The 24524-nt window shown below is 33.7% G+C and overlaps 2 protein-coding genes across 2 annotated transcripts; one reads left to right on the top strand and one right to left on the bottom strand.

The window, feature by feature from the left end:
- Window positions 1–10027: 10027 nt before the first annotated feature.
- LOC132628965 (RING-H2 finger protein ATL56-like) lies at window positions 10028–10543 on the bottom strand. The gene has a single exon (XM_060344718.1). The coding sequence runs from the start codon at window positions 10541–10543 to the stop codon at window positions 10028–10030; it is 516 nt and encodes a 171-aa protein (XP_060200701.1).
- Window positions 10544–11420: 877 nt separating this feature from the next.
- LOC132628964 (cyclase-like protein 2) lies at window positions 11421–13910 on the top strand. The gene is made up of 7 exons (XM_060344717.1): window positions 11421–11443; window positions 11561–11607; window positions 11748–11792; window positions 12077–12149; window positions 12698–12755; window positions 13081–13236; window positions 13494–13910. Exons 1-6 carry the CDS (start codon window positions 11421–11423, stop codon window positions 13204–13206), a joined length of 372 nt encoding a protein of 123 aa, XP_060200700.1. The 3' UTR covers window positions 13207–13236; window positions 13494–13910.
- Window positions 13911–24524: the final 10614 nt, after the last annotated feature.

Genomic DNA, 24524 nt, shown 5'->3' with positions numbered 1-24524 from the left:
TTTAGGTGCTTGTTTAAGTCCGTAAAGAGACTTAACAAGTCGACACACCTTCTTCTCTTTCCCTGGAACTACAAACCCTTCAAGTTGTTCCATGTAAATTTCTTCCTCTAACTCTCCATTTAGGAAGGTTGTTTTCACATCCATTTGATGGATTTCAAGACCGTACACGGCGGCTAACGCTACTAACACCCGAATAGATGTAATCCTCGTTACCGGCGAGTATGTATCAAAGTAATCAAGACCTTCTCGTTGTCTAAAACCTTTAACAACTAGTCTTGCCTTATATTTATCAATACTACCATCAGCTCTCATTTTCCGCTTGAAAATCCATTTGGAACCTAAAGGTTTATTCCCTGGAGGAAGATCAACCAATTCCCAAGTATGATTGTCCAATATGGATTCTATCTCACTATTGATTGCCTCTTTCCAAAATTGAGCTTCCGATGAAGACATAGCTTCATTGAAAGTTCGAGGCTCATTTTCCAACAAAAATGTTAGAAACTCTGGTCCAAAGGAAGTAGACGTCCTTTGACGTTTGCTGCGTCTTGGATTTTCCTTATCAGGAATATTTCCCTTTGTTTCTTCTCGAGGTCGTTTAGATTCTTTGCTAGACGACTCACATTCCTTTTTATACGGATATATGGTTTCAAAGAAGTCAGCATTATCTGATTCAATTACTGTATTCACCTGAATGTCGGGATTTTCAGATTTGTGAACCAGAAACCGATATGCCTTACTATTTGTGGCATATCCTATAAAAACACAATCAACGGTTTTAGGTCCTATTTTTACCCTTTTGGGTTTAGAAACTTGCACCTTGGCCAAACACCCCCACACTTTGAAGTATTCCAAATTGGGTTTCCTTTCTTTCCACTTTTCGTATGGAATTGATTTTGTTTTGCTATGGGGCACTCGATTGAGTATTCGGCTAGATGTTAGAATAGCTTCCCCCCACAAGTTCTGGGGTAACCCAGAACTTATTAGCAAGGCATTCATCATTTCCTTTAGTGTTCTATTCTTTCTTTCTGCAATTCCGTTTGATTGTGGCGAATAAGGGGCAGTCGTTTGATGAATAATACCATATTCCAAACATATTTGTTCAAAAGGAGATTCATATTCACCGCCCCTATCACTCCTTATCATTTTAATCTTTTTGTTAAGTTGAGTCTCAACTTCAGTTTTGTACTGCCTGAATGCTTCAATTGCTTCATCTTTACTATTAAGTAAATAGACGTAGCAATACCGCGTACTATCGTCAATAAAAGTTATGAAGTACTTCTTTCCACCGCGAGATGGGATTGACTTCATGTCACAAATATCTGTATGGATTAAGTCTAAAGGACTTGAATTCCTTTCAATTGACTTATAAGGATGTTTAACATACTTAGATTCAACACAGATTTGACATTTTGATTGACTGCATTCAAACTTAGGCAATACTTCCAAACTAATCATTTTTCGCAAGGTTTTATAATTGACATGTCCTAAACGTGAATGCCATAAATCATTTGACTCAATCAAGTAAGACGAAGCAGAAACTTTATTATTATTATTAGCAACAACCATTACATTCAGTTTGAAAAGGCCCTCTGTAAGGTAACATTTTCCTATGTACATCTCGTTCTTACTTATTACAACCTTGTCAGAAACATAAACACACTTAAAACCATTCTTCACTAGAAGTCCGGTAGATACTAGATTTTTCCTAATTTCAGGAACATGACAGACGTTGTTGAGAGTCACCACCTTGCCAGAGGTCATCTTCAACAGGATCTTTCCATAACCTTCAATCTTGGCTGTTGCAGAATTTCCCATGTAAATGGTATCGTCGGGCCCGGCGGGAGCATATGAAGCAAAGGCTTCTCTAACAGCACAAATGTGGCGAGTGGCGCCAGAGTCAATCCACCACTCCTTCGGATTTCCCACTAGGTTGCACTCATACAACATAGCGCACAAGTCATCAACTTCATTGTTTGTTTCAACCATATTAGCCTGACCCTTCTTCTTTTCCTTCTTTGGAGCACGACAGTCTGCAGCTTTGTGTCCAATTTTTTCCACAATTGTGGCAGTTTCCCTTGAGTTTCTTCTTGTTGGGATAGTTCCTTGGTCCCGATGCCTCTTTCCTCTTTTTCAGATTAGTTGAGGCAGTTTCAACAATATGTGCTCCAAACAACATACAAGTTCGTTACATGCAAACAAGAAAGAAACAGGTTTATTTTATTTTGTGCACAACACTGTTTTATGTTAAAGAAACAATTTTTTTTTCCTTTCCCGTATAACGTTCTGTAATCGGTAAACAACAACTAATGAACACAGAAATAATGTAATAAATTCCTTAAGTTTGTTATCTCCCGTGTTCAAAACCAGTATAAAAAAAAAAAAAAAAAACAGAAACTGGAAAAACAGAAACTGGAAAAAACAGAAACTTCGAAAACAACAGAAACCGTTGGAAAAAAAAATGTAGAAACATCCGAGACCACAGAATACACTGTGTGTCCTTAAGGAATTTAACCCCCTCACTGTACCCGAGGTTGCGGATTATTTCCTCCCAGGATAAAACGGATGTACCTGTCGCAGGAGTGGCGGTACCTCAAACGCCTACGACTTCGGCGAACTCAAATATGGCAACGAAAACACACGAAGACTCGATAGTTTATTTTTGTGAAAGAATGCAGATGCAGTGAAAAATTCAGTAATCGAAAATTGAGCATTGCCTCAGTTTATATAGCCTTGAACATGCCTCTTCAGATTAGGCTTGGTGGCTGTTCGGAAAGGCCATGCCTTTTCCGAAAAAATAAGAACGTTGGGAAATTTAATTTTTCCTTAAAATTTTTTATTCCGCGAAAATTTAATTATTTATTAATTAATTTAATCATATCATTTGACCAAATCCGAAGCCGAGCCGAGCGACGACGACTGCGCGAGGGGAGTCCCTCTTCTTGACCCTTTAAGAGCTAGAGGAAGTGCTTTCTAATATAAGCACATAACTTTCCCTTTCTACCACCAATGTGGTACAAGGCTCCTTTTCAACAGAACTTTGCTTTAAACTTCATTTTCCTTCCATTATCTTTTTTTTTTCCCTCTATTTCTCATTCACACCAACTTAGCTAGCTTCAATCATTAACTAACTTTAACAATTCATCCCACCATAACTCTTAGCAGTTAATTTAATTTGACATGGACAATAGAATTACCTTTTCCTCAACTTAAAAGAATTCATCAGAATTTTGTAAAAAAAGGGAACAACTAATAGTTGAGGTAAATTTTGATAAATATATAGTTGGTAATCTTTCAAGTAGAAAACTTGCACACCTGATAGTTTAGGTTGAAAATTCACAAAAAAAGTAATTATTCAGGTGTGTTTTTGACCGGTAACTCCAAATTAAATTAGGGGAAAAAGGAAAACTTCTATCATATTCTTTTAGCGTCAATCCAAGTTTAACGGGTATAAATAATCAAAGCTACACTTCAGACTTCCGGTCACTTTAAGACAGAGAAACAATTACTTTCTTGTTCCAAAATGTTTATCGTTTTTTAATTTGCTCCCAATTTCTTCTAAATATGTTACCTCATTGTTAATTTACCATTTATTGAGAAAAAAATATATAACTAATTAATTGTACTTGGAAATTCTAAATATAAGTTTTCTTTCTTTCTTTGTTACGTTACCTTGAATCTCTAGGTCAATGTTACACTGTAGTTCTTCCTCTTATAAAATTGAAGTCAGACGATCGAACACTGTTGTGTGAGGAAGTAATCTTTTTGGCATGTTATAAAAATCTAGTCTCACTCTTGAAAGATAAAGTAGAGCACACTTGACTTTTGACTTTTCATTGAAATATTAATTTTATAGAAATTAGGTAATTGTTCTCCAATTTTACCAATAACTTACCATATTATGGATTGATAATCGTCGATAGCGTGTTACTTTTGAAAGCTTGCCTTGTACTATTAAAGCCTCCATTCACTAAAATTCTTAATAATACTTGAAATTTGTGACTTTTCAAAGAAGGTCTTGTAAGCCAACTTACAGCTATATATTATATCAAATTTAATTTCTGTCGGGTCACACATATGTAAATGGAATTTGATTTACATATAAAGAATTCTAATGGACAGGGACGGTTGCACAGTTACAATACCGGGCTTATATGAATTCAGTACTTTCGACACTAAACGTTAATTTATGTGTACAAAACTATTAAAACTGTAATAAATAGTAGATATGAACTCACAATTTAAATATTTTAAAAGTTAAACTTATAAAATTTAAATTCTAAATCAGCATGTGAAGACCGACAGTACGATATATTAGTATGCGAGTCAAATTCAGTGTTAAATTGCTTTCTAATTTCCACGACCTAATTTTCCCTGCTGCTTCCTTCTCATGACTGCGAGGAAATGGACTACTAGCACTAGGTAGTATTTTATTGACTATTCTATTCCAAAGATGTTTTACTTTTCTCTTTCTTTACAGTGATCTGGATAACAACTTATCAGAGCATGTTATATGTTTGCAAAAAAAAAAATCTAATTTTTTGGATTATTAATTTCATTTATTATAGATAAGCCAATATACATATATAGTTATCCTTTAGATGACTTAATATTTCAAATCGAGAAATTGAGTTAGACCTACAGTAGGGATCTAGTAGCTCAGTTGGTTGGTTACCCGAACTTTCACCTTTTGTTGGTGAGGGTTCGAATCCCCACTTTGTAATCCCCTTCCCCGACCCCCTATGCAATTAAAAAAAAAAAAAAGATAGACCTACAAAAAATCGCCTTGTGGTTTGACTTGACTTTGGTTGGCATTAAATTAAAAAGAAGAAAAGTAATATTTCACTCATATATATATAATATACTCTTAAACTATTTGAGCGAAAAATATTCAACTGACTACTTTCAGTGGTTGTAACTCTGCCCCTATGTGCGAGTGTATATTACTTAGAATAGTCTTAACTCTACCATACTAGAAAATAAAACTAGTTTAATTTATAGGAACTTAAATGTCTATTAATTCAAGATTTAGCTTGAGGGATAATTAACCTAGTATATGTAGAGATCTCATGCAGAGTGTTGAGATTGAACCCGCTGCTTCAGATCTGCTTACCAGAAGATAAGACAAAATATAAGTGGATGACGGGATAATTAATTTTAATCAAAGTTGTAATTTGAATTAAACAAAAAGGCATGTCTTTCAAGAGGTACTACTCCTATTACTATTATGCATGTAGGTAAACTAATAAGCTCTCTATCATCCAACAACAATTGGGCATAGTTGTTGGCTAGTTAGGCAATCAATTTAGATCAAGTCATGTTGGGCGGGTTAAAATTTATTAAATCATTGTGTCTAATCCATAAAATTTGGGGTGATAGACGAATTAACAATGTTTGGACCTCATATAACAGCCCTAATAGTAAAGTTCAATTTTCCTTATTGTTTTGTTGCTTTTATTTTCTCCTTTATGGTGATTTCTCTGCCCCTTCCAAATTTTGATTAGGGGTTGACTGAATGATTGACTTGGTCTTGGCATGGGCATTTCCCATGGATTAGGATATCGGTAATTTACAGTAAGTGCGTATTAAAGAATGACACGTTTTTTTTTTTTTTTTTGTATTTTTACAATTTAGAGTACGTACGTATTAAAGAACTAGCAATCGCACGGGCCGAACATGTCTATTCACTGCGATGCACGGGCTGAACATGTCTATTCACTTTAATTAGCATGTCTTTAAGGTTTGTATTTTGAAAATAATTTTTAAAAACATTCTAATTTTTATTATATATAGCAACATATACAAAATATATTTTATGTACCATCACTTTAGTTATAATTAAAAAATGGAGTTTAAAAATTAAAAACATATGGTGGAGTTAAGTCTTTGAGATGGAAAAAGTCGGCACCAATAAATATGGCTATTATGATAAAATATATACTTCATTTATTAATTCTTAAAAAACGAGAAAAGTCAAAAGTGGACAAGTTATGTGTGGGAGAATTAAAATTGAAGTGCATACGTGTATACATGAGAAGAGAATAAATACTCAGTACTATGACATATGTCCAAGTGGGATAAAAAAGTAGTTCGTTAAAGTGTATAATTTATATAACTTTTGGTACAAATTTGTATTGCTATTGTTCGTGCTCTCTTCACGTTTAAAGAATTGACAAAGAAGAAAAACGGGGATAAAAGTCACTCCCTCCGTTTACTTTTACTTGTCCACGTTGACATATCAAGAGAAAGAAATTTTTGTTCTTATTTTTAATTTTACCCTTCACATTAATTACTTATTTTCAAATCATTTTCGAAGGCTATTGAGACTTACACCAATAAATATGAATATTATGGTAAAATGTATACTCTCTCCTTCCCATATTACTTGTCACTTTCCCTTTTGCACGCCCCGTAAGAAATCATAAATAAAAGATATATTTTACTATCTTACCCCTATCTCTCTCCAATAAATACATTCTAATCAAAATTAACTATTTTCAAGAACATTTATTACTAAGGGCAAGATGGGAAAGATTTAATTAATTTTATCTTGGTTTTGTAAATAAACAAGTAATTTGGACATATGTTTTAGTAATGTGGCCAAGTAATATGGGACAGAAAGGATAAGATGGGAAAAATTTAATTAATTTTATCTTGGTTTTGTAAATGAACAAGTAATTTGGACATATATTTTTAGTAATGTTGAGTACTTCATTTATGAACAAGTAAAAGTGCACGAAGGAAATAAATATGTTTCGGGGAATTAAAATTGAAGTGCATACTTATATACATGAGAAGAGAATAAATATTCAGTATTATGACATATGTCTACGTGAGATAAAAAAAGTAGTTTAGTAATGTGGCCAAGCAATATGGGACGGAGGGAGTACTTCATTTATTAATTCTTAAAGAACTTGAAAAATCAAAAGTCAACAAGTATAAGTGCACGGAGGAAATAAATGTGTCGGAGAATTAAATTTGAAGTGCATACGTGTATACATGAGAAGAGATAAATGTTCAGTACTATGAGTCTATGACATATGTCCACGTGGGATAAAAAAGTAGTTGTTTAAAATGTACAATTTATATAGCTTGTGGTACAAATTTATATTGCTGTGTTAGTCCTCTCTTCACACTTATATATATTAGAAATAAGAAAAATATAGAATAGAAAAATAGACATATATTTTTAATAATGTAGCCAAGTAATATGGGACGAAGAGAGTACTTCATTTATTAATGCTTAAAGAATGTGAAAAGTCAGGTATAGTAATGTGGCCAAGTAATATGAGACGAAGGGATTACTTCATTTATTAATTCTTAAAGAATGTGAAAAGTCAAGTATAGTAATGTGGTCAAATAATATGAGACGAAGGGAATACTTCATTTATTAATTCTTAAAGAACGTGAAAAGTCAAGTAATGTGGCCAAGTAATATGAGACGGAGGGAGTACTTCATTTATTAATTCTTAAAGACCGTGAACAAGTAAAAGTGCATGGAGGAAATAATATATGTCGGAGAGTCAAAATTGAAGTGCATACATGTATACATGAGAAGAAAATAAATATTCAGCACGAACGTGAAAAGTCAAAAGTGAAAAAGTAAAAGTGCACGGAGGAAATAAATGTGTCGGAAAATTAAAATTGAAGTGCATACGTATATATCTGAGAAGAGAATAAATATTCAGTACTATCACATATGTCTACGTGGGATTTATTAATTCTTAAATAACATGAAAGGTTAAAAGCGAACAAGTAAAAGTACACAGAGGAAATAAATAAGTGCATACGTGTATACATGAGAAGAGAATAAATATTAAGTTCTATGACATATGTCCACGTGAGATAAAATAGTAGTTGGTTAAATTGTAGTACAAGTTATATAGCTTTTAGTATAAAAATTTATTGCGTGTACAATTTATAAAGCTTTTGGTACAAACTGTTATAGCTGTGTTAGTCCTCCCATCACACTTATATATAATTGAAATGACACAATTTTTTTTTATTTTTTTTTACATAAAAGCTCTCTCAAGTCTAGACCAATGTTTTTTTAATAGATGGAGGCATAAGACGGTGCATTTTTCTTAACACGGGTAATACATAAGCAATCTAAGCCCCATAGATCTTTAAGAATTTTATTTTAAAAATAATAAAATAACATAATAACACGAAATATAAAAAGTACATTAAATGTTTAAGAAAATTAAAAGGATTAAAGAAACTCACAAAAAACAAAAAATGTATCAAGTTTTTACAAATACAAATAATGCAATAGTGTTAAGGTTATTGTGAGATACAAATTTACTTAACGTCCTAACTTTTAAGCAATTGAAAAAATCATAATTTCTTAAAAATTATTATTAAACTACGCATTTCGGCACCTCCCTAGCTAAGAGTAAATAATCAATAAACTTTATTAATTAGTATACTATAATTTGAAACATTACTCCTTCATGAGTAAATACAAAACTTTCTTCAAATAACAAAATAATAAAAGTCTTGTAAATTTAGAGAGACATAGAACTACGACATGAACACCAATATAGAACCACGACATGAACACCAATAGCAAATGAAGACATAAATATAGGCTATCTACTTTAAGAAGAAATTTATATCAAATGATATTCATTCTCACGATTTTCTCAATTAATAAATATACAACATTATATTATAGCTCACTATTTGAAGTATTCTCAATATTCATATTTGTATAGATCAAATAGAATTTTGAAGATCAACACTGCTAACTAGTAGAAAATTTAACACATGATTTGCATAGAAGTTAGGCATACAATGATTACTTTTTGCAGTGATATTTGATAACACAAACTATAGCATCTTACAATTTATATCAATTACTACTGAAAAGGTTTTTTTATTTTATTATTTAACTCTTCAAATCTAGTGATTCATTTTTCAAGTCAATAATATAATTTTTCCAAGAACTTACTAAAAGTAATAATAATTTTCTACAAGAAACTCAAAAAATGGAGTGGGAATCGCAAGTAACCGCTGGTCAGCCATACATCGGTGAATTTATTCCCGAACCTTATACATACCGCCAGTCACACTATGGAAGCTGGTCATGCCCTAAGTCATTACCTTAACCGCTAGGAGAGGGATGTCGAAGGCAGAGCCAGTGACTAGAGTGAAGTCGTAACAAGGTTGTCGTATTGGAAGGTGCGACTAGGTCACTTCAAGGAGAGCTAGAAAATAAAACAAATAATAAATTTGATTCAATAGGTGGAAGACGGACATATATGAGTCAGTTAAAATACGTTAAGGATATTTTTTATCTATTAGCTGCAAGAAGAGATAAATTTGATCTAATATGTGAAAAAATGACATTTTTGAGCCATTTGTAATTTGTTAAGACATTTTCGACTTTTAGTTAATTAGAAACAGTGGCGTACGCATGATTTTTCGTCAGCGGTGTCACATTTTAAAATGAGAAACAATAAATAAAACAATGAAACACCATAAGAGAAAGAACAAAATATAAATAAACACAATTAACATATATTACTATAACTTTTCAAAAAAAAAGTACTACTTTCTCGATGAATTTTCTTTTTTTGAAATGTATTAAAAAATATAACCTCATCAGAAATAATACTAACTACTTAATCAATTTAATTTCGTAAATTGTTCTTAATCAATTTCATTAGCAAGAAAGAATGTGAAAGAAAAAACAAACATAAAAAGGAACAGCACATATCTAAATAGGGAAGCAGCGAACAACGAACTTCCAAGAGGACTGAATGTGAATCATTTTGTAGATAGTTGAAGTAGCAAAAATTGCATATAAATAAATGATGATGCTTAGGTTCAAACTCGCGGCCTCGTCTGTAAAATGGAATTAGGCTTGACCATTGAGCTATGCGATCCACTATGTCAAGAGGAGTCACTTTAAACAATATATCCTCATTTGTTTTTCTGCCTCTAATTATATATACATATTTAGTAAAAAATTCCGACAAAGCAGTGTCACGTGACACCCCTCGGTACAAGATAGATCCGCCCCTGATTAGAAACACCTTTGACTAGAACACCCACTAGTCAAGCCAGAAAGCAATAGAAGAACAAGTTCCTCCTCAAATATATTAAACTTCAATCCTTCATCTCCAACTTTCCGGTGATCTTCCACCATATTTTTCGGTATAATTACGCTCCGGCAAAGCGGACACGTGGCTTGTCCCTTGCCATGCATCAGCCATATATCCAAGCAATTTTCATGAAACATATGATTGCACTTCTCAATTTTCCTCCCTTTATCTCCGTGCTCGAAATCCAATAAACAAATCGAACCATCAAGTGGTTCAGTAGCAGCAAAGCCAAGTAATTTCCTCTTTTTGTACACAAATTTAGTGCTCCTCGTGTTTATTATTTCCCTACACTTGTGTTTTTCTTTTCTCCGTACGTATGAACTGATTGAAACTAAAAACAATAGCATTAGGAACGTTAATGCTTGAGGAAGCCATGAGAAGAATAAAACGTTAATAAGTTGATTGAAATAAGAGAAGAATTTAGTGAAAGCCGCCATTTTTATTTTTATTTTCTTTAGCTAGGATTTGCTGAAAAGAAGTGAAAGCAGACATCTATTTACTACTAAAAAAAGAGAGATTTTTCGATCAAATAATTTCGACCTCACTTTTTGATGGAAAAAAAATCGATCACATGAGGTCGAAATTTCCAAATTAATTTTTTTATTTATTTTCTTTAGGATTTTGACCACATGGGGTCATTTTTTTACGGAAAAATATGATTTCGACCTCATGAGATCGATTTTTTTTTTATACAAATAATAAATGAAAAAAAATCATTTTGCACAAAAGTAAATTATATAAATATAAAATAATTAATTAAAAAATTAAAAAAAATCAAATTTCGACCGCATGAGGTCGAAAAAATTAATTCAAATTTGATCAAATATAATCTGGCTTAATTTTTTCGACCACATGCGATCGAAAAAGTTCAATAAATAATACACCCACACAGGCGATGAAAATATTTCATCTCCCCCCAAAACTCTCTCTTCTCTTTCAAAAAATTTTACCCTCTCTAAACTCTATCTTCCCCAAAATTCCCATCACCCTACCAACACCGGCGTTCTCCAAGTAGGCGACGCCGTCCAATTAAACCACCGGAGTATCCACCAGCCGCCGCCGACTGAACAGTGAGCTGGGTTAGTCCTTTTTTTTTTTTTTTTTTTTTGGTTTTTGTTTTTCAATCTCATTTTATCATTATTAGTTGCATTACTTTGTATAGTTGTAGTTTAATTAGTAGATTTGTTAACTTTATTGATTGTTCAATGTTTGTTTTAGGTATTAGATGATTTAGATAATATTTCTTTGTTTGCTTTTTGGTAAAAGATTCAATCTGGTATATGAAATTGACCCATTTACTTGTTTGGAAATGAAATGGGTTCAAATAGAGATACACAGTTAGATGATTCAAATCACCTCTCACAGGTAGATGTAGTTGATTGAATGATTAGATAATATTTGTTTGCCTTTTGTTTTCAGTTGAATATATTGTGAAAAAAAAAATATGGCTGAAGGAAGGGACAGTCAGCCACCAGCCGCCGCCGACTGAACAGTGAGCTAGGTTAGTCTTTTTTATTTTTTTGGTTTTTGGTTTTCAATCTCATTTTATCATTATTAGTTGCATTACTTTGTATAGTTGTAGTTTAATTAGTAGATTTGTTAACTTTATTGATTGTTCAAGTCCTTCACTTGCTTTAACAGGTCCTGCATTGCTAGTTGATGTTCCGAGAGACAAGAACTTAACTGGTAAATCTCCCATCCCCTCTCATGCTGAATGTCTCTAGGATGATAAACTCTCCTATTGGATCAATTATTCCACCTTATTGTCTTAAGTAGTTCTCAATTTGCCATCATATCAGTTGACTTGAAATTGTTGAGCTAAAACTTTTGCTCTGTCGTTACCTTGCATACAATATGCTATGTGCAACAACTATGAGGAAGAAATACTCTCTGAGATTTGAGTGGCAGACGAGTTGTTTGCATAAGTTTATTGGTTATATATGATCATACTTTTGTTTTCTTTTATTCAGCCGATGTTATGCAATCCTTACATATCCCCAAGGGAGTCAAACGAGTACTTTTCAGGACACTAAACACTGACAGGTAATTTATAGCAGTATCTTAGAACTTTGCTTAAGTTTATAATTACAAAGATAAACAACAGACATCTATTAATTTTTTTAATCCTTACATCTGATTTAGTACTCTGAAGGAAATTTGGCTCTTTGTGAGTTTTCGCATCTTTATGTTTGTTACTGTTCTTTCTTTGTGGTATTGTACAAAGAGGGTTGTCAAATGTTAAGCGAAGTTCACGCTTTTACTTCTTGTTCAAGTCTAAATTGTCGGCCAATGCAAGAGTTAAGCTTGTGTGGGGTGTGATCAGTTTCTGCTTCTTGGAGCATTGTTTGGATTGTTGATTAAATCCTGAAAGTTGGAAGTAGAAGTTGAAAACCAACTAGAACATAGCAAAAAATTACCCTTTGACCCTGGACAATGTGCCTATACAAAATGTAGATCTTGGATTACTCTTCCAAAATCTCCAGTAGATAGATTGATGAATTGCGAGAAACATAATGAAACTCACAGCATACCTGTCAAAAAAATAGAATAAATTAAACTAACAGCACATTCTCTATCTGTTTATTTTGTAGATCTATTTGTATCTTCTTTAGTTTACTGTCATACCATGATCAAGTTGTTACTGGTATGGTTGCTTCAAGTAATGAAACTCACAAAAGATGAAATCTGAATTGGAAATAGAGTGGAGGTTAGCTGAACATAAACTTAGAAAAAATTTCAACCTTTTGATGGTTGACCAATGATGTGAACTTAGTTTTCTAGATAGTGAAAGCAAGTTGGATGATTTGTTTTCTAAACAAAAATGAAAAAAAAAAAAGAAGATAATTGTAGTAATCTCTGTTCCTTGTTTTGAAAAGATATTAGAATGTGTAGAATTAGTCACTTAATTGACATTTACTTGTTCTGATGCCAGTAATAATCCCTTCCCAATCTTATGGTGTTTGAAATATTCCAGGAAATTATTCTTGTAGAAGGGCTGAAGCTGGATGATATAGAAGCTGGCATATACACCGTACACTGTCTGCCCTTAAGGTTGCTTGGTGCGGAGGGATCGCCTATTAGATGTATACTGATTAAGTAATACTGTCCTCGTCTCCGCCTCAACCATAAGGTACTTTTTAAACATGTTAGCTTGTATGTTTTTTTTTTTTTGATGAATAACATGTTACCTTGTATATTATCTTGTTCAATGTGAAAAACATTTTATATGATCTTGGTTTTGCATGTACTTGAATCCATTCGATCTAATGCTGACTTGACATCCACACAATTCACGGCATGAAATTCATAGCCTTTTCTTCTTTTCTTGGTTATGTGTGTTCAGCGGTACACCCTCTTCTTATTATTTGCTTGGATAAATTGCTGCAGGAAGCACTGGAGATAGCGTTGAATAAGAAAAAGTGCTGCAAGGGAGGACATATTCTCAGAGTAGTTTAGGCTGTAATATTACTAGCTTTTAGGCTGAAAACACATAGCATGAGCAAATAATATGTAGATGTCATGGTATGTCTTAGATCAGAGTTATTTTTGTCTTAAGGTGCAAATGATTACGGTCATCATATTGCTTTCTACCTTTCCATCCTTATCCTACTACTGAGGAGTCTTGCTATTTTTATCTCCACCCAATAGTTACGAATAAATTCACTTTGAGAGGTAAAAAATTATTCTCGAGCGAGAAAAGACAATTTTTCTTGAGTTTTATGCTATTTGAATGAAAGCTTAAATTGTGGCCTGTGGTGAAATCTTAAAGGGTTAACATTCAATTATATCAAATCTTTCCTCTTCTCTTCTTTGTTTCTTGGGACTCTTCGTTACAATTTCACCAGATATAAATTCTTAACATAACATAAAGCTTAACCACCAAACATTGTAGAATGTTGTAGTTTATGATTGTAGAAGTACTTTGATGAATTGGATGTGTTGATGAATTGCATTGTTGATTTGGTTGATGAATGAGATTGGCTGGTGGGCTGCTGTAAAAGCTGAATGCTGGAATTTTTTTTCCAGATTTTCGACCGCATTAGGTCGAAAATCAACCCAGATATTGATAATTTTCGACCTAGTGAGGTTGAAATTGTACCCAGAAATTAGAATTTCGACCGCATGAGGTCAAAAAACTGGGCAACATTTTGAATTTCGACCTCATGAGGTCAAAATCTGGCAACAATATTGCTAAATTTCGACCTCATGTGATCGAAATTTTGATTTTTGTTTTTTATTTTTTAATATTCTTTCATATTTCGACCACAAGAGGTCGAAAACTTTAAAAAATATTTATATAAAAATAATATTTTCGACCGCGTGCGGTCGAAATTTTTTATTAATATTTAAATAAAAAATAACTTTTTTCGACCACAGGTGGTCGAAAAATTTATTTTCGTAATTTAGGTAGAAAACTTATTTCGACCGCGTGAGGTCGAAAAAAATTTCACCCTACCTGTTAGCGACCATGCCTTGTGGTCGAAATTTTGGTCAAAAATTGGCCTTTTTCGACCTCGTGTGGTCGAATTTCACTGTTTTTTTAGTAGTGATTATAGTTTGGAGTATTGGAATTGTAATATGTCTTGGAGGTGGCTGAGGCTTTTAATTTATAAACATATTTATTAATGTAATATTTTATCAAATCAATTGGTATTTTTAAAAGAATATGGTACATTTTTTCAATCTAATAGAGCGCCATCCATACGGAACGAAACTCCAACGAAGTTCCCCTTTTCGGTGAAAAACGAAGTTTGCTTGTAACGATCCATTTGGTCGTTTACCGCTTTGGTCTCTTTTTCACTACAATACACTTTCATGCTTTTAAGAAAAAATATTTTGACTTGCGGGAGTGGGTGGCACGGTAATTTAAGTGATAGGTAATTTTCGGAATATATTTACTTAAAGTGTGCGAATAGTTTAGTCATAGGAATTTTATTTCGCTTAATTGAGGTATAAGTTGGTGAATAGTGTAATGTAATTTACTGAGTGGGACAATTATTTTAGTTGGGGAGTAATAGGACTAGCCCAAAATTAATTTAAGACCCTATAACACAGCCGGGTGTTCATGGTTCGGTTTGGATCGGTTATTGATTAAAACCATAACCAAACCAATTTAGTCGGTTTTTAAATGTCTAAAACCATAACCAAACCAAATAAAATAATAACCACCGGTTTGGTTATTGTCGGTTTGGTTCGGTTTGGTTGGATTTTTCGGTTTATTACTAGCAGCCATGAGACTTATCAGTAAACATTAAAAAGTTGAAAAAAACATGTCTTTTTTTTTTGTTCAAACAATATATTTTATTTATAGTTTAAGGTGGAACATACATCATAGAAACATTTTCACTATTAGTGATAGTGTCGTACTCAAGTTACCCAAAATTGCTAAACTATTACATATAAAGCTAAAAACTAAGTAGTGGCTGCACCATTTTTGTCATCTTAATATACATACCTGGAAATAAAGTAGAGCATAGGAGCTTTTAGTTGTTGTTACAAACATACATATCAATTAAACATAAAGACTACCTAAAATTAAAATGAAAATATATGAAATAAAAAAACTTTGTGTAATGATCTCAAACTTTGGGGCAGTACTTGCATTTTGCCCTCAATTTTCCCATTTTATTAAAAAAAACCTTTTTGTAATGATCCCAAACTTCAGATGTTTTTCTATCATTATCCCCAAGGCTAGGGTCTCGACTACAAGGAGTTGTTCTTTTCTGCATTTAGGAGGATTATCCACGGAAGAAGTATTAGGACATTACCATGTGCTTGAGTTGCAGCAAATGTTGATGTTACCGAAGTATCTTCTATAGGAACCTCCAAATCTACAACCTCTGTCCTTTTCATATGAAAAATATTAGAAGTTTAGGACCCATTCAGACAAGAAAAAAAGAAAGGTATAAATTCGAAAAAAGAAGAAGAAACAACCTAAAATCAAATGGCTGACAAAGAAAGGCTAAAATTTAAGTTAAAGACATTAGACTCTAATGTGAGCTTCTGTTAGTAGGTTTACACTTAACACTTAAAGAAATGGGCTTGAACATATTCTTAAAAACACGGGCCTTAAACAATCATGTGAAATAAGTAGATCAGAAATCAAATTAATGATTAAAAGGTATAAAATATTTATAATTATTTATGAAAAACTAATATTATACATATAAATAATTATAAAATTTATGTATATAATTTATCGATTTGGTTCGGTTATTTATTCGGTTATTTTTTAATATAACCATAACCAAACCAAATATTATCGGTTTTTAAAATTTAAAACCAAATCAAACCAAACCAAACCAAATGTCGTTTTTTTTATTCGGTTTGGTTAAATTTTCGATTTGGTTTTGATTTTAACCAAAACCGTGAACAGCCCAAGCTATGTCCTAGGCTCGTCAATGTGGTTTACTATTCTAAAGATGTTTTACTTACTACTTTCCTTTGCATTCAAATTCAATGTTATGTTGCTTTCAATTTTCCACTAGCTATGTCCTAGGCTCGTCAATGTGGTTTACTATTCTAAAGATGTTTTACTTACTACTTTCCTTTGCATTCAAATTCAATATTACGTTGCTTGCAATTTTCCACTAGCTATGTCCTAGGCTCGTCAATGTGGTTTACTATTCTAAAGATGTTTTACTTTTTCTACTTTCCTTTTTTTTTTTTTTGGGTCAAACAAACTCATTTTATTTCTTCTCCAGATTAAACTTACATCATAACAACATAAATACCAGCAAAACAGAAAAAATAAACGACCACCTCACTCACTATACTACTCCTTCCCTCTTATCTCATCCTATACATGTGTAACTACGTATAAAGTTGTTCTATCCATGCCCTACCTTTACATCATGTTTTCCTATACAACAAATAAAAAATTATCGTCCTGCTCTCCTCTTGAATTTGCTTCAGCACCATCTGTGGCTTTGGTACTTTGTGATGCCAATAAGCCTCATTCCATCCAGACCTGGTAGACAAGTGCAACCAGGACTATCCATATGAATCCTCTGCTTATTTTTCCTGTTGCCCACCTTGCCATTTGCTTCCACACACCACTCAATTATGGTCTACAATTCCTAATCTTAAGTCACTGCAACACTTTCACAAAACAGTGTTTTGACAATCCACATTCAAAAAACAAATGTTCAATGGTCTCAGGGCAGCATCCACACAATGAACATAACTTGTCCTTTCCAAATCCCAATCCTAGCCAACCTCACTTTAGTTTGCAGCCTACAATGCATAGCTAGACAGAATATAAGGTTGTGCTTAGGGATATTAGTCTTATTCCATGCTACTCTCCACCAAGGCTGGATTACCCCTTCTCCCACCTTCCATTTATATACACTTATTAAATAGTGTATTTTCCATTTTGAGTGAGCCAGTGATTCCCTCTAAATCCAGGAGCAAATTTCATCTTGATGGTGCATATTTTCTTCCAGTACTAGCAGTTGTCTTGTGGTGGAGAATACTGCCACCAATCCTCCCCTTTTAAGTACACATTGTTAACCCATAGATTATCAGCTTTACTGGCAATATTCCACACATATTTTGTAATTGTTGCTTCATTCCACACTATACAATCAGTGGCACCCAATCCACCTATTTTCTTTGGTTGACATACCATATCCGAGGCTACTAATAGAGCTTTGTTAGTGAACATTTGCCCTGTCCATAAGAAATTTTTGCAGACTGCAATGATTTGTTTCAGTACTTTCTTAGGCATCAGGAACATGGTTGACCAATAGCTATAAATATGCATTAGTACAGAATTCACTAATTGTACCCTTCTAGTGTATGAAAAATTCTTAGATCCTCATATCTTTACCTTAGCTACCATTTTCTCCACAACATTTCACAATCAACGACACTTAGCTTCTTTGCATTAGTGGGTACACCCAGATACCTAAAAGGTAGCCTTCCTTTTTTGTATCCTGTTAACTCATATAGATCAACCACATCAGAATTCTCCATATTTGCAATGAATATGTTTGATTTATCAGCATTTGTAGTTAGTCCAGAGGCCTCAGAGAAGGTCTTAAATGCTCTCAGCATAAGTACAACAGATGACACAGTCCCTTTACTAAACATTAGCATCTGCAATACATAAATTGTTTAACTTCAACCCCTTACATTTTGTATGATATTCAAATCCTAATAATCCAGTCACCCATTTCATCATCCTGGTAAAGTATTCTATGCAAATCATAAACAGCAAAGGGGAAATTGGATCCCCTTGTCTCAACCCCCTCCTACCAGTGATATTACCATGCAGTCCACCATTTATGGCTATTTTATATTGTGTTATGGATACACATTCCATTATCCACTGAATGAACTTACAAGAAAAATTCAAACCATGTAGCATTTCCTCCACAAACCCCCGCTCCACTGAATCATATGCTTTCCTTAAGTCTATTTTTATTAAACAACTTTTAGTTGTTTTCTTTCTATTATACAACCTCACAAGATCTTGACAAATTAGGACATTTTGCACTATACTCCTACCAGTTACAAAAGCACTTTGGTTATCAACAATAATGGTTGGCAGGATCCTCTTTAACTTGAGACAAAACATCTTAGAGATCAGTTTGTAGGTAGTGTTGCAATAAGATATGGGTATGTAATCTCTCACTGATTTAGAACGTGTACCCATTGGAATCAGTGTGATTGCTATATTATTTACCCCTTTTAGCATTTTCTCACATTCAAAGAACTCAACACCCCAGCAGCAAAATCCTTCCCCACTGTCTCCCAGCTACCCTTGAAAAATTTGCTTCCATACTCATCAGGAACAGATGATTTCTCATTGCCAATTGCCCATAGAGACCTTTCTACATCAACCTCAATATAAGGTTTCAACAGCATTCCCTTTGCTCCATATTCAATACAGGCCCTCTTTTGATCATATCACTACTAGCATGCTGTCTCTGCATATTTGTTGTGCCAAGTTATTCAGTGTGATAATCAATAAACACCTACTAATCCCCTCCATATCTTTTGTGTAGTGACCATCAACCCTTTTTATAGTAAAAATCTTGTTTGTGTCCTCCTAGCTTTCAAGAAACTATGGTAGAATTTAGTGTTTTGGTCCCCTTCCTTTAGCTGCTGAATTTTACTCTTTTGTCTGATGAATTGTTCTCTGGTTGTATTCGATCTCTTACATTCATGTATCAGCTGAATCTTTTCATCAATTAGCACATGACCATTTGGCCTCATCTGTATTTAGTCTGACAGTGAACCAACAACTCCATTGCCCTGTCAGTCTGTGCCTCTATGAGTTTCATGAGAACAGGTTTCAGCCTATTTAGTTTTCGCACCAGCTTGAACATATTTATGCCCCTTATAGTATCATTCCAACTGTTTGCTACCAATTCTCTATAATTAGGTACAATACTCCACATATTGAAGTACTTGAATTGCCTCTGTCTAGTTCTCACACCATATTCCCAGTTTATTATTGCAGGGCAGTGGTCATACACACCCTCATTCATAAAATGCACTTCTGATGTAAGAAGTAGTGCATTCCAATTAGCATTAATTAGTACTATATCCAGTTTATGGTAGACTCTTTCATTCCCTTGTTGCTTATTACACCAGGTGAAGAAAGACCCTGTTGACTGTATATTATGAAGCCCACAATAATCTACACATTGTCTAAACTCTTTGATCTCTGCCATTATCATTGGGCTCCTCACCCTCCCTTCTCTTTGCAACACACAGTTAAAACCCACTGCAGCCCTTGGGCCATTGATATTGTCACATATGTTCTGTAATTCCTCCCACAAGCTTCTTCTCAAAGCTTGATCATTGAAAGCATACACCATTGTTATATGAAACACCTTGCCTGTCCCTCTATGTAGTACCATTGTATGTATAGTTTGAGCAGTGACCTGTAGAATATTCACATAAAAAACTTGTGGTTTTCATAATAGCTAAATCCTACCCCCAGGATGGGCTGTAAAATTTATAGTGAAGCCTACCCATTACAAAGATTAAGAGAGGCTTGTTGTGCCTTGGGCCTCCTAATCATTGTTTTCAGAAGTCCAAATAGTCCAACTTTGGAGTTATGCATAAATACTTGCATCTCCTTTGGTTTAGTGATTCGGTTCAGACCCCTGGTGTTTCTGAAACCCATCTTATCCATTAGGGATGGGGCTACCCCCACCCACTCCATTTCCTGGGCATGTACTTTGCTTTGGACTACTTTGGCTCTTAGCTTCTCCACCAGGTGTTACAATCCCTATCTCAACTTCATTATTCTTCAACACTTCAAAAGAGTTGCTAGTGCTTGCACCCTATTTCTGCATCTGATGTCCTGTTTTAGGTGATACTATTTTAGCATTCTCTTTTCTTGTAGCAGTTGTATTCTTCTCTTTTCCATCACCTGGATTGCCAATCTCCACTTATGTCAACCCCTTTTCCTGCTCAGTTTCCATTTGACTTTTCTTTAGTTCTCTAATATAGCTTCATCCTTCATTTTCCTTCTACATTCTTTCAGTTCATGCCCAAAATTCTTACATCTTGTGCATATTGTGGGCTTCTACTCATACTCCATTGCTTGTTCAATAATTCTCCCCATCTCATTCTCAAACCTGACAATATCTGGATACGCCTTGTTGAGAGGCATTTCTACCAACACCCTTACAAATGTCAATCGATCCCTGTGAGTTGTAGCCTTGTCTGCTTTCAATGGTTTGCCAACCATCGAAGCAATTTTTATCAGTGCTGATTTTCCCTAGTATTTGATATCAAGTCCCACCATCCTTATCCATATTGGAACCTTGTCAACTTTCTCCTTGGATATCTCACAATCTGGTTTCCAAGGTTTGACAAGGATCGGTTTCCTACCAAATGTCTATACACCTTCCTCAGCTGCTTTACCTTTGTCTTTTTAATTCGAACCAGGAAAACACCCCTATTCACTTGCATAACTTTATCCTCGCCTAATCGTTTCTAAATTCTATTGAAATACCCTCCATCATAGATTGTGGTGGGTTTGATCCCTAACACATATCATACGATATTAGTACCTCAATATTCAATCTCATCTTTGACATAATCCATCGTAATCTTCACATTATTCGAATCTAACTCTTCCCCCCCAAGTCAAACCCCTCATGCGAAAGAACTGATTCAACTATTCTACTCCATGATTTCTTACCCTCAATTGCTAGGGTTTTGGGCATACCTGTGCTATTACACTATCCATCTTCATCAGCTACCAAATCCGCCCATGACTCATTGCCAGAGCTCTGCTTTTCCTTTCCTGTACTATTTTTTTGTTGGTTCGCTAGCGGTGTTTCCCTTTCTGGACTCCTATTGGCCCTCATTGGTGTACCCATCGCCTTATTGGTTGATTGCTGCCCTAATTGAAATGGTATAATTCCATGCAAAACGTCAATTGCGGAATTCCTTTCTTCCCCAGTGCAACACTCGGATTTGCTGTTTGGATCATTTGTCCTCTCCCTATGTTCTTTGCTTTTCTAGCCATTTCAGCTTTCGCCGAGAGTAAATCGCATTACTTCCTTTTTGATCTTTATAAAGATCTACTCCTATGTGTCAACATCTTTTAGACTACGACTACCAATTGGATTAAGTTTATAAACACTGATAATGTAAACAAAACGAATATTATAAAGACAACATGATTTTTTCTGTTTCTCAATCATTAGTAAATTCTAATTCTAATCCTTACGATATTCACAAAGCACAGTCACTCATGACAATGACAACGTTTCAAAGATAAAGGCTGAAATGTGGCCAACGGACGCTATTTCGCTGTAAAAATCACTGCTGTTAATTATGGCTCAAAAAATTTAATCCAATACATTAGAGATGATGACAGGAAATTACATCCAATGAAAGTTTAATAAATTTTAAAATTTGAATTTGAAGATTCGCCATGAGCAAGCAGAATCAAAAATTGTGCTGCACAACTACGCTTACATGGACTGGAATATTGGGCTGAATGGGCATGGTCCATGGATCCTTTAGAACTCCAAGATTGTATTATGGGCAACTTATATAAATAACTACCTTTTAGGACCAATTAACCATCCATAACTATATTTTTCATATTTACAATTCATAGCCACTATTAGATATTTTCGTTGTATTTGACTGTATTTGAATACACTGATCAGTTGTATCCAACCTTATCTGATGTTACATGTATTTGACTGTATTCGAGTTGCTGCGAAGTTGAATGTATTCACTATATTTGAGTGTATTTCAACAAAATTTCAAAATACACCGTGTACATTCAAAATACATATGAAGCCAAATAACATTCAGATACAAGACAAGAAGCAAAAATACAAATACACTCAGATACAAGGTGAAGAAGCTGTGAAAAATATGTAAAAAAATTAATGTGGTCGGCTGGGTCCGAACCTGCGTGGGCAGGGGCAGAGCTCACAACCAATAACTACTCCAGCCACGGCCGCTTGATGTATCAAAACAAAATGCATATTTTATTATTTAAACTATGGGTAAGCTAAACTCTAAATTGAACCTACGGTAATGAGTGTTAGAATTGAAATTTGAGAACCGGAGGCAGAATTTACGGAAATTCTCCATATTTGAATACAACTATATAAGGGATATGGAAGAGCAAGATTTTTCAATTAATTCCAAAATATACCCATGGGCCATGGGTAGTTAGCCCTGAATTGAGTATGTGAATATAGGTTTACTTAAGTGAGATAGTTGCAATATTAATAGATTGAATCTAGATTTAAAAAATGAAGTTTATATCATGTGTGGTGGCTCTTAGCTAGAGTTTTTCAACTATAGCATGCCTTGAAAAGTGTTATCTTGCATCGAAGTAATTTGGTACATTATGCCAAATAGAAATGTTTCATACTCCTTCTAGTCCATTTAACTTGTCATATTTTTTTTCACAAGCCTTAAAAAAATATTAACTAAAAGGATAATTTAACTAAATTATTCTTATTTATTTTTTAATCTCAATTTAATATTATTCTTTTCTTTACCACATTAATTTCTCTCCACATTTATTGAGCAAGGATAGAGATGGAAACTAATAATTAATTATATCTTGATTTTTTAAAATGACAACTCTTTTGGATCAACTATTTTTAGTAACGACGATAAATAATATGGACCGGAGGGAGTATATATATGTGTGTATAACGAATATTGAAACTTCCGCCGGTAAGAAGAGAAGAACTATTTGCATCGTGCACTAGAACTTGACTAAACAATTATGACGTGACCATATTGATGGTCTAATATTTATTTTGACTTTGAAAACTAAACTTTACCGTTATTGCGATGCAAAGCGTTTCTGATAACGTTGTAGAACATAGTATATGCTTACTTTTATGTCACGTTACCTATAAATGCAATATATTGTGTAGGTACATACTCGTCTTCAATTAAAACGTCTACGGTTGAGTTATCCACTCGGAATTCAGTGTGAAAATAAGTGGGCTTGCTAAATGGGCCTAATTTTAGAGGTAATTACAGTCGAATACATTTCGGTGATGTAATTTATAAAATAGCCAGCAAATGTATAAATTTTGCATATTAAGTATAAATATACATATATTATACAAAATCAGTGTACATGTTTTGCATATTTCGGCTAGCGCCTGTAATTAATTTTGGACGATGGGTCAAAAATGAAAAGTCGCCCTTAATTTTACTTAGCGCTAGTCACGGCTCCAATGTTAGGTCGTGATGACATTAGAAAGAAATTTCGTCTAATTCTCAGAACAAAAAATAGATAATTCAGCTGTCGGTGAAGCAGTAGGAAACAGAGAACCTTCAGGTTAATAAATGAGTGCATTAATTCAAAACTAATTTAATTTGAAATACTTCGTGCCTAGCATAAGCAGCATATGATACTCCTTTTTATTTTATTTTGTAATTTGTATAATTATATATTTTATGATTTCCCCCTAGATGTATTACCCTTAATACGTCTATCCACCACTTTTCGGTTTACTATTTTCGACTTAATTTAAGCATTGTTTTTCTTTTTTAAGAAAAACTAAAGTGTGTCGTATCATTTGCAAATTATGAATTAATGGAGGAGGAGAATAGGAGAGTATGAAACACCATAACAGCTATTGTATACATTCGGTAAATTTTTCACTTTCCTTGGTCATCTTGATGCTTTGATCAGAAACAATGAAGTTGGAAAAAGAACTGATCAAATTGAGCAATACAAGTACTCCTATAGTTTGATAACTCGTATTTTATGTTCAAATTATATGCATTGTCACCGTAATTTTTTATACTATCAAGTTGGTTTTAACGTGTAGCTTGTTTTTAATATTACATGTGTGTTCAAAATTTAGTAGTTGTTTGTACATTCGATTTGAAACTATAGTTTGAAATTATGAGATGAAATCAGCATTTGAACATGCATTTCATCTCATGATT

This window comes from Lycium barbarum, chromosome 2, assembly GCF_019175385.1.
Source record: "Lycium barbarum isolate Lr01 chromosome 2, ASM1917538v2, whole genome shotgun sequence".
Lineage (NCBI taxonomy): Eukaryota > Viridiplantae > Streptophyta > Magnoliopsida > Solanales > Solanaceae > Lycium > Lycium barbarum.
This window is presented reverse-complemented; position numbering and strand designations above follow the sequence as displayed.

What these genes read in the sequence shown, in the direction of transcription:
- LOC132628965 (XM_060344718.1), bottom strand. Translation starts at nt 10,543, where the DNA reads ATGGCGGCTTTCACTAAATTCTTCTCTTATTTCAATCAACTTATTAAC.
- LOC132628964 (XM_060344717.1), top strand. Translation starts at nt 11,421, where the DNA reads ATGGGTTCAAATAGAGATACACA. An exon ending in GAGAGACAAGAACTTAACTG is followed by an intron (nt 11,793 to 12,076) that starts GTAAATCTCCCA and finishes TCTTTTATTCAG; the next exon opens with CCGATGTTATGCAATCCTTA. An exon ending in ATCAAGTTGTTACTGGTATG is followed by an intron (nt 12,756 to 13,080) that starts GTTGCTTCAAGT and finishes GAAATATTCCAG; the next exon opens with GAAATTATTCTTGTAGAAGG.